At 61.6% G+C, this 13,885-nt stretch overlaps 1 protein-coding gene and 1 long non-coding RNA gene across 3 annotated transcripts in view; one reads left to right on the forward strand and one right to left on the reverse strand.

Annotated features, from left to right (window-relative positions):
- Positions 1-3,507: 3,507 nt before the first annotated feature.
- CDH4 (cadherin 4) overlaps positions 3,508-13,885 on the reverse strand; it is a 556,898-nt gene continuing 546,520 nt past the window's right edge. Inside the window, exons 11-16 of the mRNA XM_033410223.2 lie at positions 13,603-13,745; positions 11,429-11,662; positions 9,959-10,192; positions 9,594-9,733; positions 8,829-8,993; positions 3,508-7,006 (exon numbers count right to left, since the gene is read on the reverse strand). Coding sequence (XP_033266114.2) covers positions 6,800-7,006; positions 8,829-8,993; positions 9,594-9,733; positions 9,959-10,192; positions 11,429-11,662; positions 13,603-13,745 — 1,123 coding nt within the window. The 3' untranslated portion in view covers positions 3,508-6,799. The remainder of the gene's footprint in view (positions 7,007-8,828; positions 8,994-9,593; positions 9,734-9,958; positions 10,193-11,428; positions 11,663-13,602; positions 13,746-13,885) is intronic.
- On the forward strand, positions 11,661-13,328 carry LOC125961402 (uncharacterized). 2 transcript variants are annotated; one of them, XR_007472098.1, is made up of 2 exons: positions 11,661-11,834; positions 11,881-13,328. It is a non-coding gene; the product is annotated as an uncharacterized LOC125961402 (long non-coding RNA). The 2 variants fall into 2 exon arrangements; XR_007472099.1 differs by having other exon boundaries at positions 11,903-13,328.

Here is a 13,885-nt window from a genome sequence, read left to right on the forward strand (position 1 = left end):
ACTGCCCCCAGGCCCCCCGTGGGGGAGGCCGCTGGCTGGCGCAGCAGGTGTCGGGGAGCGTGGGGTGGTCTTCAGGTCCTCTCGTTCCGGGGCGGGCCCCTCTGGGAGCCTCCGGGCCTCAGTCCTGCTGCCGAAGGGGGCTGACTGGACCACTTACTCTGCTCCCACCCATGCACCCAGGGACCGGACGAGCCCCGTCCCTCTCTGAGGAGGCTGCTTAAAGTTGCAGTTTGGAGGGTCGGGGAGACCCTGCTTGTGCTCCTGCACTGCCCCGCCCACCTTGGTCTGAGGTGCTTTGCGGCTGTGCAGGAGAGGCCTGGCCCTGGGTACTGTGGGGGCAGGTCCCGGTGAGCTGGCAGCGCTCCCGCCCTCGGGGAGGGGCCTGCTGGGGCAGGAGGCGGGCTTTGGTCTGCGCGTGTGGGTGCGGGGCTCGTGCTTGTGCCCCTTGGGCTCGGGGAGCAGTGGGCTCACTTAACATGGTGGTGCCGGCACGTTCCTGGCAAACAGTAACAAGGTCAAACTGGCCCCAAAGTTGGCCGCCGCCGTCCTCTGCGGAGTGGGAGTCGCCGCGTCCCATGCGTCTCGCTGTGAGATGCTGTGTTGGGGCGTCTGGCACGGCAGAGTCGTGATGACCGAGCCCTCCCTCGCTTCCCCTGCCCAGCCTTGGGCTATCCTGGGGGCACGTCCCTGAGTAGATGGGAGGAACGTGTGTGTGCCCGTGTGTGTGAGGGGGGAGGGGAGCTTTTCTCGGGGCACTTAGGGGCGGGGAGAAGGTGGGAGAGGACGCGGAGACGTGCCCAGGAGAGCCGAGAGTGTGCCTGGCTCTTGTGAGGCAGTGCCCAGCCTGAGATTATCGGTTAAAATTGGGCTCAGGGCGGAAGTTTATTTTTTTTTCCTTAGGTAAAAATGTTACTGAACTCAGGTCCAGCCGCTCGCTGTTTGGAGATCCATGCTGGAGAGGCAGGTGTTGGTAGAAATGGAAAACGGTGCTTTTAATCAGAAAACCAGCAACGTGGGGGAGAAGTCGTACTCAGTGTCCCCCTAAACCTACTCCCAAGATTCTGCTCAGCCGTGAAAGTTTTTTAAGGAAAAAGAGGCAGTAATGTCGGTTAATCATGGAGACACTGGGGTCAGAGTCGCCGCCATTCCCCGCTGTGTACAGGATGGTCGACCCCTTGCGACCTTTTTTTAGATGCTGTCTCGTTCACGCAGTTTGTTCGTGAGATTACTGCAGGGGAAGCTGGGGAAGAGATCTGGGCGTCTGTTAGTTACTTATTCTTCATTTCTACTTCTTTGATCTATGGAGAGAAGCAACATGTTAAGCAAGGTATTGTGTGATCAAAAGATTTGAAAGGTGTGCTTGCGCCAGAGATGAGTAGAGCATGGGGGTGGCTGGTTTAAGGTTAGTGACAAGGCAAGGGGACCTCTTGCAAAGAGCTGCTTACAGATCCCCACTTGGAAGAGCATTCCATTTCTATGGGATTAGGGGTGAAGGCCTGGCTTCTGTAACTTCTTCCTGCAGACATAGGTGCCGTATTCTCAGAGTGGAGGATGTCGACGTGGGTCTGTCGACAGCACCTCTTTGCTGACAGCTTTAGTTGCCTGCTTACATATACGGGCAGAACGAGCTACATAAAGATATAGGTTAACATGAGCAATAATGTTAATCCCATTCTCTTGAGGCCAGTTCTTGGAACCGAGAGACAAGGCTCAGTTGTCTCGAGTGCCACAGACTCAGTTCTGCTCCAGAGGGAGCAGCTTATGCCACGGCTGCACCCTGGTCACCACGCAGCCAGCCTTTTCCTTCTGGTGGCAGTTACGGTGTCAGTAAAATGGCTCAGGAACGTGCGTCAGCCCCTGAGTCTGTGACTCTCAGTCCTAATCATTAGCTTCTCGAGCTGCTCCTTTGTGACTCCGGGAGGCCTGGGAGACTTCAGCTTCTCTAGAAACAGGAGGCAGGGGAGGGCTTCCCTGGTGGCTCAGTGGTTAAGAATCCGCCTGCCAACGCAGGGGACACGGGTTCGAGCCCTGGTCCGGGAAGATCCCACATGCCGCGGAGCAACTAAGTCTGTGCGCCGCAACTACTGAGTCTGCGCTCTAGACCCCGCGAGCCACAACTACTGAAGCCCGTGCGCCACAACTGCTGAGCCTGTGCTCTAGCCAGCCCTCTGCTGTGGAGCTGGGAGGGGGTGACCTTAAGCAGACTGTCCCCCCAACCCCCCAGGTCCTGGCCCCGGGGGTCTGATTACAAGGAGCTGTGCCCCCCAGCGACTGCCTGTCCCAGGCCCACAGCAGTTGCCTAACTGTGAATGTCCTTAGCTGCGGCACCCTCAAAACTAGCAAGCGCTGATCACGCCTGTAATTGTCAACTCGTGTGAGTGACCTTTTGTTACGCACCTTGTCCTGGTTGCAGATTCGAGCCCCAGGAGAGGCCTGGAAGTGGGTGGGGGCTGGGGGGCGGGGCTGGGAGCCTGGCCTGCAGGGTGGGCCCCTGGGACTCTGGTCTGACTGCGCCACTTATTAGTGGGGTGAGCGGGGTGCCCCTCAGCCTTTCTGAGCTGTTTCCCTGAGGTGGACAGAGCCCCAGCGAGTCTGGCACTGAACCCGGGGGCTCCCCTGTGTACCTTTGTGGCCAGCGGTCGAGGGCAGGCTGGGGCACATGACCAGAGCTGCTGAGGACTGGACCCGCTGGCCCGTGGGTTTCTGGCTGGCGTCAGGGGTGGGCCTGCAGTCCCCGGAGGCGGGGAGGAGGCTGGGCCCTGAGAGAATCCGAGGGGCAGGAGAACCCTGAACTTGACCCAGCCTTCTCATGGTGGCAGGAAGGTGTATCGCCAAGGTAGGAGGGGGAGCACACCTCGCTGAGCGGCTTGTTAGCTTGGTTTGACCTTCTAAGAACGTCGGCACATTTAGACACATGGCCTGTGGGCCTTCATCTGTGCGTGTCCCCGGGGCCTCACGGGTGTGAGGAGTGGGCCTGGTCCTGTTGCTATCTGTGCCCTCAGAGCCTAGGGCGGAGCCTGAGACACAGCAGGTGCTCAAACCCCCTCTCGACACCTCAGCCCCCGTGTTCGTCCATCTGCTGCCCCTGAGCGGATGGGACACTCGGAGAAAAACAAGCCAGGGTCAGGCGACCACTTAACAGGGGGACTTTATTTACTGCCCTGGAGCAGCGTGCCAGGACCCCGAGCCCGCTCCCACACACGGCCCCTCCGCGAAGCTGCCGCTCAGTTTGGAGCCGAGACCGCCTGGCGCTAGAAAACACGTTGAAAACATCAACGCTCTTCCCTTTTTTTCTTTCTTTTTTTTTTTTTTTTGGTACAAAATGATACAAACAACAATACAAAATAGTTGTGCTGTTGACGATTACAAAAAAGTTGGAACGTTTGTCTAACTGCGCAATGCTCAGAGATGCAGTGTGAATACATCGTACTCCAGTATCTTTCCCCAGAACAACCACAGTCATGCGGGCTGCTACACATTTTGTCCGTTTTCAAAAAGAAACATGCAAAAAAAAAAAAATTAGAATGGGAAAAGGAGAGAAAGGAAAAGCAAAATGCGTTCCAATTATACACAGAGGTTCCCCCCCGGGATGCCCCGCTTTGCGGGGGGCCTGTCTCATCTATGCCAGGTTGCGCGGAACTCTCTCTCAGGATGCTCCATGGGGGGGAGATTGTGTTTGCTTTCTTGGTGTTACACCTTTCAGCCTTGACAGAAATTGAGACTCCCCTCCCTGACGCCCCCCTTGGAGGGAACAGAGCTGTCATCTCAAAGGCCCGTGTGGGTGGTGCTCACAGTAGGGAAGGCCTGACGGCTGCCGTTACCCTGACACGTTGGCGGCGGGAGGTCAGGCGCCTGGGATGTTCTGAAGGACACAGGAAAGGGCAGGCCTGCTGGGCCAGGGGTGGCGGGTGCTGAGGCCTGACGGGCACGGTGGCCCCGGGCTGGGGGTGCCCACTGCCCGAGGCCAGGGCATTCTTGCTGGCGTCTCCTGTTCACAAGAACAGAAATTCCCTACAGGCGCTGAACCTGCCCGAGCGCTTCGCCAGCACCGAGTCCGGGCCTCCGCTGGCCGCGTCCCGATCTGGACCCGTCGTATCTGCAAGCTACGAAAGAGGGACGTTTGACGCCGATTGTGTGTTTAGCTAATGCTAACCCGTTGGTTGGGACGGAGCTCTGGGAGGCATCTGGGAGGGGGTGGGAGCCTCCAGGGGCAGCTGTCCGGCTGCCTGGAAGCAGGGATGGGTGTGAGAAGCACCCCCTCTGTTGACGTGTCTCCCGCTGGCTGCCGCAGCCTCAGCCTGTGCGATGCAGGCGAGATGCAGGGGCCCTGGCAGTGATGAGGCGAGGGGCCGGGGGAAGAGAGCTGGAAGGGGGCAGTGAGACGGACTCTGCATCCGGCTCTCCTGGGTGGGGGGAGGCAGGGCGCCTGGTGCCCCGAGGGGTCCGAGTCACAGGCCGCGCCTGGCACACCCATCCTTGGGGTGAGCCCAGGGGACCAAAGGGGGCCTCGGGATTCCAGTGAGGAGAGTTCACAGCTGTCTGGGCCCCACCACAGTCACCCTTAGAACTTCAACTGGAGATGAGCTTTCCAGAAACAAACAAAAACAAGGTTCCAGCTCACGTCTCACCAACCCTGACACCACCAGCAATCCTGAATGGCCACACCTTCAGACACTGGGACAGTCCTCGTGGGCCGCCTGACCCCGAGCGATTTGCACAGCATGGCCTCACAGGGGGGCGTCCCCTCCCTCCGGCAGGCCACGCCACCCGCCACGTCTGGGAGACCGCAGTCTGCGTAGGGGCATCGGCATGTGACACCGGTGACCACTGCCTCCGTCCACGCGTCCCTCCCCAGGAGTCATGGACGGGGTCAGGATGGACGGAGCCCAGCACGGGCCTCCCTCAGGCCACAGGCCGGAGCCCGTCTCCCCAGCTCAGCTCAGCTCAGCTCAGCTCCAGGAGGGTGGATGGAATTAGTGATGAGTTTGGTTTGGGGAAGAACCCTGACGCCCAGGGGGGACACACCCACGCGGATTGCGCACACACGTGTACACTCAAGCTCATCTTTGAGGCCGAGGCTGTTTAGAAAAGAGGATGACCATGGCACCAGGGCAGGCTGTGGGCTGCGGAGTGGATCGGAGAGAGACCCCCCCGACGGAGGGCACGGGGAGCGTGTGAAACCCCGCCCCCGCCCTCCCGAGGCCTCCCCTGGCCCCAGGAGCAGGTGTGAGGTGGGGCTCCGACACCAAGTCCTGCCCAGGGCCAGTGGCAGCCCAGGCCCCTCCCTGGGGAGCCCGAGAGCAGGCAAGGATCCCCCAGGAGGTGGCTCTCCTGCCGGCCTGAGGCGCCTTCACACCCAGAATGGAGGTCCTGGGAGATGCTGGGCGAAGGGCTGCCCCAGCGCCTCTTCTCACGCAGCCGCGGACAGACACAGCAGGGGCTCCTTGCTGCGCTGTGGAGCTGACTCGGGAGTCTGGCTTGGGAGTCAGACCGCCCCGCAGGAGGCACGGCCAGTTCTGAGAGCTCAAGCAGCTGCCTGGCCCTGCAGCTGCTGGCTGCTGCCACGGGTCCAAAGGAAAGGAGACTGTTTCTGGTGGATGCGGTAAGACGCACGTGTGGGACAGATGGCACAGCGACGACGGTGCTGTCCCGGCACTCGGAGCCGACTGTAGTCGCCCACATCAGCTCACGAGCATCAGAAACTCTGGTCCAGAGGAGCAGGGCAGGGAGGAGCCCGCCAGTCCCCCCGGTCGTCTCCAGCCTCCCGGGACCCCGGTGAGAATCAGCTCTCCCTGCAGTCCGCACGCCCCGCCGGTGGCCAGAGGCGTCCAGAGCCTTCGGGGGTTTGGACTGGTGAGTGTCCGCCGGGCCTCTGACGGGGTCCCTCGGGAGTCTGCTCTAGAGGGGTGGAGGGCTCATGCCAGGGTTTGGTGGCATGCCGGCCAGTTTTGCTTGTGGTTTCCTGGGACACCGTACTCTCCTGGACCAAAGGCAGTGGGGACCTGGGTGGCATTCAGGGTCACAGTTGGCCCTGGGGGAGGCCTCATGATTGGGGGGCCCTGGGGGTGGCCAAGGGCAGAGATGGGGGAGCATCAGGGACAGCCCCTGGGAACCCCAGCTGCCCAGCTATTTCCAGCATCTGGGAGTCGGGGGCGGCACGCTTCTGTGGAAGCCCAGCTGTACAGCGGGCCTTTGGTCCACCGGCTTGACCTGCCCCAGGCGGACTCGCTGCTGCAGGAGCTGAAGGTGGGGCCTCCGGCCTTGGGGACCCCCAGGGGGCCTGGGAGACCCCAACTGTGCAAGCAAAGTGTGAGCACTCGGAAGGCTTATGGCGTTTGGACCCCAAGTTGTTTTTCTTTGTCAATTTTGTCAAGTGTGTCACCCACTTTTTTTCTTGATAGGAGATCGAAAAAAAGGACACATTCTCCCCAATTCCTTAATTCGTGACTTCAGAGCTGGGACTGGCCGGGGTTGGGGGCGCTCAGGACTGGCTGGGGGGCGCTCCTGAGTGTGAGGGAATCTGACGCATGTACCAAAAGGCACTTCCATTCTGTTTTAAACAGCGCTTCTGTCCAGGAAATCCAGGCTCAGACGGTGCCTCTGCTCTCCGTGGTGCCGAGTCAGCTACCGCGCTGGGGCGGCCGCGGGCTGACAAGTGTTCGTGCCAGGCAGCTCCGTGCGGGGGGCGGGCGGGGACCCCTCACGCACCGCCGGGTGGCGCGGCCGCGGAGTCGGGAAGGCCCGCTGTCTGCTCCCGTACGTCCGAGCGCTGCTCTCGCCTCGTCTGGGGCGGGCCCGCTTAGTCCTCCTGGCCGCCGCCGTACATGTCTGCCAGCTTCCTGAACCTGGGCCCCCAGTCGTTCAGGTATTCGTAGTCCTGGTCCCCGGAGCTGGATGAGTCCAGGGAGCTGACGGAGCCCGCGGTGGACCCGCTGCCCTCGTAGTCGAAGACCAGCAGCGAGTCATAGGGCGGCGCCGTGGGGTCGTTGTCGGCTGCGCGGAGTCCCTGGGGGCCGTGGAGACACGGGTTAGGGTGCAGGGCGGGGGGCAGAGGGGCGCCCAGGAGCGGAGCTGGGGAGGCAGGTTGGGGAGGTGCAGTGATGGGGCCTTGTATGCAGCAGGTGCTCAATAAGTGAAGGGCGCCTCAGAGACCCGAGTAGGGGCGCGGTGTTTGCAGAATGAGCTGTGCAACAGGCCTGGGGGCAGCGCACACAGCCAGGCGGAGGGCCGGCCGGGGCCTGTGCGAGAGGCCGGCCTCCACGAGTCCCTGGTTGTTGCCACAGGGAGGGGAACCCGGGGTGGGTGTCAGACACCTGAAGTTGTTACTGTAACTGTGCGCGGGAGCAAACGGGGATGTAGCAGGTGTGGCTGGAGCCCCTGCCTGTGCCCTGGCCCCTTTCCCCCAGTGCCTGATGCTGGGACCCCTGGCCAGGCCACCTCCAGCACTCTGGCCACTGGCCAAGGGTGCCCCTGGCAGCTCCCACCCGGGGACCGTGGGAGGGGTGGACACACCTCCCCGCTCCCTCCCCCCGGTGGGCGGGACAGCTTGGAGGGCTCCCTGCCGGCTCCAGGGGCCTCCCGCAGGACGGCCCGGGGGCCTGTGCTGGCACTGCCTAAGCCTGCCCTCGTTAGGGAGGGGAGTACCTTTTCCATTACTCAGTACGGAATGGTTGGTCATTTCCATTTTTGCTTTCCTCTAAGTTGTTTAAAAGTGGGCTTTTGATTGTCCATCAGGGAGGACGTAGTTTTTGGAGTTTTAAAAATTTTATTACCCTGTAGATGGTAATGTCGTCTAAGCTGAATCGGCTTTTGGGCAGCCATAAAAATTTCATTTACGGCCTGAGACACGGTCTGTTTCGGGGAATGTTCTGAGAAATCTCTTTTGTGTCTCTGCCAAACCACTCCCTGGGTTCTATTCTGTTTAAATAAATCCTTTTAAAGTCCGGTTCTGACACAGGTGGAGAAAGAAGTGTTGCCAGCCCCTCTCAAAGTACAGTCGTGTTAGAGATGGGTGGTAAATCCGCAGGGACCCGCGCTGGCTACACGGGGCATGGGAGGCATCCCGTCTGTGGGAGCCGCGGTGGGCGCGGAGGTACTGGCTGCCCGGGCCGCGGCAGCTGGCGGTGGGGGAGAGCGGCTGGGGTGCAGCCACGCGCCCTGGCTCACGCTGTCCCTCGGCTTTACCGCACAGGAGGACGGGAGCAGAGGTGGGAGGCGCGCTCTTGACGCCCTTGGACATGTCAGTTGGGCACCTTGGGCTCAGCTTCAAGAGGTGGGTCAGCTTTTCTTGCCAAGGGGATGATCAAAGGGACGCTGTCGGCTGGGACGCTGATGCTACGTGGTCTCCAGACCCCAGGGTTAGGATGGGTGACACGGCCACGTGGTCAGCTCTGGAGTGACGCTCACCTCCCAGGCCGTCCCCGGCGCCCTGTGTGTGTGTGGAGTGGGGAGGGGCAGCCTGCGCGTCTGGTCATCGGGGTTGAGTGGACACTGCGGAGGCCTCTCCCGATCGCTGCAGACAGGAGTCTGGGGTCAGAGCCACCTTGCTGGTCCCCCTCCTGTTCTTGCCTGGACTGTGGCCTCAAGTTCCAGCAGTCTTGCTAAGCCCTGCGTGTCTGTCCCCACCGGGGGCGGGGGCAGGTTAGTCCTTCTGCAGCAGGGATACCAAACCGAGGCGCTCGGCCCAGGGCCCCCCGCCGGCAGCAGCCGGGCCGGCGTGAACCCAGGTCTGGAGCTGCCCGCTCAGCCCAGCACCGGGCCCCAGAGAAGCGGGCTGCTTCCTGTCTGTGTTAGCAGGTCTGCGCCCCCGGCACGGCCGGGCTACCCACCTCGCTGATGAAGTCCCCGATGTCTCCTGGGTGGGGCACCACCGGCCGGGCCGGGTACTGGGGCTCGGCGCCCACCGGCCGCTCGTCCACCCGCCGCACCCCGGGGGCCTTGCTCAGCACGTGCTCCATGGCCTCCGGCTGCTGCAGCTGGCTGAGGTCGTAGTCCTGGGGGGGCGGGCAGGGGAGTCAGGAAAGGCAGTCCGGGTGCGGGGGTACCAGGCAGAGGCACCAGAGAAGTCGTGGGGCGCGTCCTCATCGTGTTCTGTGGCTGGGCTCTGAGCATATCCATTGACCTATTCCGGGCCCCCGGGGCGCCCCCCCGTCCTGGGCCCTCACCTGGTCTGTCCTTCCTGAAATGCTCACCCCACCTCTGTTCATCCGAATCCTGCCCGTCCTCAAGGCACATGTGGGGTCTGTGCCCCCTGCTGCCTTCCCCCTGGGGTCAACCCCTTCCCCATCTGCTCAGCTGCCACCGCGTTCCTCATGTGTCCCTGGGAACGCCCACTTCACGGGGGGTGGTCACTAAGCTTTTATGGGCTAAGGCTCGCCCTGAGTCCCCAGTGACCAACTGGGCAGCGCCCCAGGCCCACCCTCCCTGGGCGCGGGGTGCAGGCGGCACTGGGCGGGGCTCAATGGCTGCGGAAGGTGCAGATGAGGGGTGCAGGGCTGAGGGCCGGAGGTCACGCGGGGACCCCAGCGTGTGTGCTCCGCCAGGGCTGGGAGGGTGTCCCCACACGTCCCCGCTGTCCCGGCCGCGGGCCTCACCTGGTCCTCCTCGCCGCCCCCTTCCTCGTCGTACTTGAGGATGTTGTCGCGCACGTCGTCCTCGGGGTCGATGAGCAGCTGCTTCGTGTGCCGCTCCTTCTCCCGCCGCCTCATCCACACGACGAACAGCAGGACCATGGCTGTGGGGCAGGGGGCACCCGTGAGCAGGTGCGCGTGTGTCTGCACGAGGGCGTGCATGCGCGGGAGGGTGCGCACGTGCGGCTGCGAGTGCCTGTGTCCGTTACCGGGCACCCGGTTGGGCTGGGCTTCTGGAAGTCTCCTGGCAGGTAGAGCGGGGCCAGGAGATGGGGCCGTGGGCACACCTGGGTCCCTCCACCCGTCACCCCAGGACCAGCTGCACTCACTGAGCAGGACGATGATGCAGATGAGGATGGCCACGATGGCGCCCGTGCCCAGCCCGGCTGCCGCCACCGCGCCCATGGTGGTGCAGTCGCCATTCTCGTCGCACGGGCACACCTTGACTTTGATGATGGACGTATTGGACAGGGGCGGGTTCCCCGAGTCCGTGACGACGATGGGGACGTCGTACACTCCGGCCTCCAGGTACAGGATGCGCAGGCTGAGCTGGGCGTAGTCACCTGGTGCGAGTGACGGGACGGGCTCCACTCACTGAGCAGCCCGCCCTCCTTTCTGAGCGAGACTAACGGAGGCAAAGACTGATAGTGGGAACATCTAACACGCCTGCTTGGCTAAGACACACGTAGACGTGCGCACATGTGCGCACACACACCCTGCATCATACCATAAGGTTGAGACGTTAGCAATTCAAGAATAGAGCAGTGGGACTTCCCTGGTGGCGCAGTGGTTAAGAATCCGCCTGCCAATGCAGGGGACACAGGTTCGAGCCCTGGTGCGGGAAGATCCTACATGCTGCGGAGCAACTAAGTCCATGTGCCACAACTACTGAGCCTGTGCTCTAGAGCCCGCGTGCTGCAACTACTGAGCCCACGTGCCACAACTACAGAAGCCCAGGTGCCTAGAGCCCATGCTCCACAATGAGAGAAGCCACCACAATGAGAAGCCCATGCACCACCATGAAGAGCAGCCCCCACTCGCTGCAACTAGAGAAAAGCCCGCACGCAGCAACGAAGACCCAACACAGCCCAGGGAAAAAAAAAAGAGAAATAGAGCAGTTACAACAGGAAGAATGATGAAATTATTTCCTTAACATATAAAGAGTTCGACCAAATCAATTAGAAAAAAACCCCATTTTCAAAGAAAAATAGGCAAGGACATTGAACAGATGGTTCACAGAAACAAAAAATGGCCAATAAATATATGAAAAAATGCCCACTGGTAGTCAAAAGATACAAGTGGAAACAGTGATTTTCGCTAAAAGAATTGGAAAAATGCTTTTTAAAACAATATTCAGTGTTGGTAAGGGCTTGGGGAACAAGCAAATGCTATCAGAACTTCAGAACTTGGACGCCCTTTCTACCGAGGCCGCAGCTAGGGAAGTGCCCTCAGGAAATGCGTTGGTTAGGGCCCGTCCCATCAGTTGGTGATGGCATAGGACTCAGGAAACGCGTTGGTTAGGGCCCGTCCCATCAGTTGGTGATGGCATAGGAAGTGGTCTGCAGTTACAGCCACTGGGATGGTCAAGGCTGAGCTTATTAAAATGATGAGATTGGGGCCTGCCCTGGGGGCCTCCTTGGCGGCCGAGCCCCAGAGCAGGCAGGGGCCCCCACCCCACAGGAAGGGGCTGCGTGACCCTCCTGTGAAGGGGTGATGGGCCCCTGGGGGCCTGCACCCTAGACTCGTCCGATTTTCCCACTGGCAGGGTGCCACTGGGCTGGTGCCCGAGGCAGGCTTACCATTGAGGCGGGTGATGGTCCAGTTCTTCCGCACGCTCGCTGGAACGAAGGGCAGCTCGAAGACATAGGGGCCGATGTTGGGGTCGACGTCCGCGTCAGCCGCCGTGATGTTGATGGTGTTCAGGCTGGGCTTCTCGCAGATCTGCGCCTCCCTGGGCAGCAGCTCGGGGGCGTTGTCATTGATGTCGATGAGGTAGATCTGCAGGGTGCCGGTGCCGCTGGCCGGAGGGATCCCTGTGGGCCGGACACGGGTGATCACACGGTCACTCCTGGGCTCCATGACCACAGACGCACAGTGTGCATGGGACCACGCCCCAGCCCCACCCAGGACAGACCCCAGCCCCACCCGGGACAGACCCCAGCCCCACCCGGGACAGACCCCAGCCCCACCCGGAACAGACCCCCAGTCCCACCCAGGACAGACCCCAGCCCCACCCAGGATGGACCCCCAGCCGCACCCAGGACAGACCCCAGCCCCACCCGGGACAGACCCCAGCTGACCACAGCCCCACATGCACACTGACACTGCCATGTGACATATGCAGCCACTCAGCCGCACACACACAGGAACCGCACACACCTGCCCACGTGTGGCTGTCCCGTCCCCCCCCCACCCCACCCACACCCAGCCCCTGTCTCAGCCCAGGTGCACAGTGGGGGTGGACCAGCGCTGAGCGGCCGGAGGTGGCCTGTCTGTCCTCCGTGTTCTGAGCGTGGCCCTGCCCTTTGATGGCGACTCTGACCCCGTCACTGACGACTGCGTTTCTTGGCTGAGGCAGGCAGAGCGTGTAGAACGTCCATCCCATAGCGCGTCTGTGATCTCCCAGGAGACGCATCAGAGCGCGTTCAAGGCGACGCAGCTTGGTGCCTGCTGTGATAGGTGGCCGATGACACAGCTCACAGTCCGAGCAGCACAGACGGGCTCTATTAACGCGAGCGGGACTTGTGCTCCGTTTCTGGCGTCTTCCTCGTGCTTTCCACTGCTCTGGCCACCGATGCATTAAGATCACGTTCTCATCTAATCTCAGTGCTGCAGCTGCTGCTCAGAGCAGCGGTCCCCGACCAGGGCCTGGCGCTCATCGCGGCTGGCTGAGGGGCTGGGCCTCCGTGGATCCCGCGGGGTGAGGGGGGTGGGCAGGGGGCTGCGGGATGGTCACCAGGTCCCAGCTTCCAGCTGCTGTTGACCAAACCTTCGTGCAGCGGCTACTCCAGCTCCTGAAGCTTTATTTATGCAGCTGATCCCAGAAGCCACGTGGCATGGGCCTGGCACGGGGCCTTTGCGCGTGCCCTTTCCTGACTCCGGGACGCCCCTCCCCGCCCCATCTTCCCCTGGCTTATCCTTCTAATCCCGCAGGTCCTGGACCCACAGCAGGTCACTCATAGCCAGCAGTGCAGCAGGAGACCCCGGCCACTCCCCCACCCTCCGCCTGGCTCTTTTCCGGCACCTCCCGCTCCCTGAAATTGGCTGGCTGGCGTGTTTCACACTCGCTTCCCTGCGGCCGAGACTGCTGAGTTGCCCCTAATATCCATTTCCTCTTTGTTCCGTAATAAAAGAACTGAAGCCCCAGACTTTACCTGGGCTCATCACTGCCCAACCAGAAGACGACATTCCTCAGCATCCCTTGCAGTGAGACGTGGCTTCGTGACTGAGTTCTGGCTTTCATGAGCTGTGAGTGGAAGTCCTTAGAAGGGCTGGGATGTGCCCTTGGCCTCCCCCTCCTCCTGTTTGCCAGAATGTGGTCACGATGGCTGGAGCATCAGCAGCTGCTCTGGGCCATATGCTGCAGCTTGCCAAGGACACGGGAGTGGCCAGAGTGAGCTTGGTTTCTCATACCTGACCCTGGGCTGCCTGCTTCCAGTCTTCTTTTATGTGGCAGAAAATAAACCTCCATCTTGTTAAGATTGCTGTAATTATTATGCAGACAAACCTGGTTCAGGCTGACACACTGGCCTCTAGAATGTCACCCATGCAAAGGAGAAGGCTCTTGTCTGTTTTGCTCACTGATGGATAGAGCCTGGCACATGGCAGGAGCCCAGGGAGCTGTAACAGTGGTGGTAACAGTGCCCAGCTCCCCTGGCGCCTGCATCAGTGAAGCACCAGGCTCAGGGCTTCGAATGGGTGAGGGCGAGGGCGCCCCCCCCCCCCCCCCGTGTCTCCCTGCCCCTGGGCGCACCGTTGTCCGCTGCCAGGAAGGTGGCCTCATAGACGTTGTTTCTGATGTAGGGAGACTCGCGGTCGAGGACGGCCGCCGTGCTGATCTGACCGTTGGTGGCGTTAATGTGCAGCCAGTTCGCTGGGTCCAACAGCTTTGAGTATCTGCGGGGGAGGGAGGGGAGGGGTGAGGCAAGGGGCTGGGGGAGCCCCTCCTGGCCTCCCTCTTGCCGAGCTCGCACGGGGTGGGGGTGGGGGTCCTCCCACGCGGGACGGTGACAACAGCGGCTGGAAGTCTCCAAGGA

Source organism: Orcinus orca, chromosome 16, assembly GCF_937001465.1.
Source record: "Orcinus orca chromosome 16, mOrcOrc1.1, whole genome shotgun sequence".
NCBI classification, from domain to species: Eukaryota; Metazoa; Chordata; class Mammalia; order Artiodactyla; family Delphinidae; genus Orcinus; species Orcinus orca.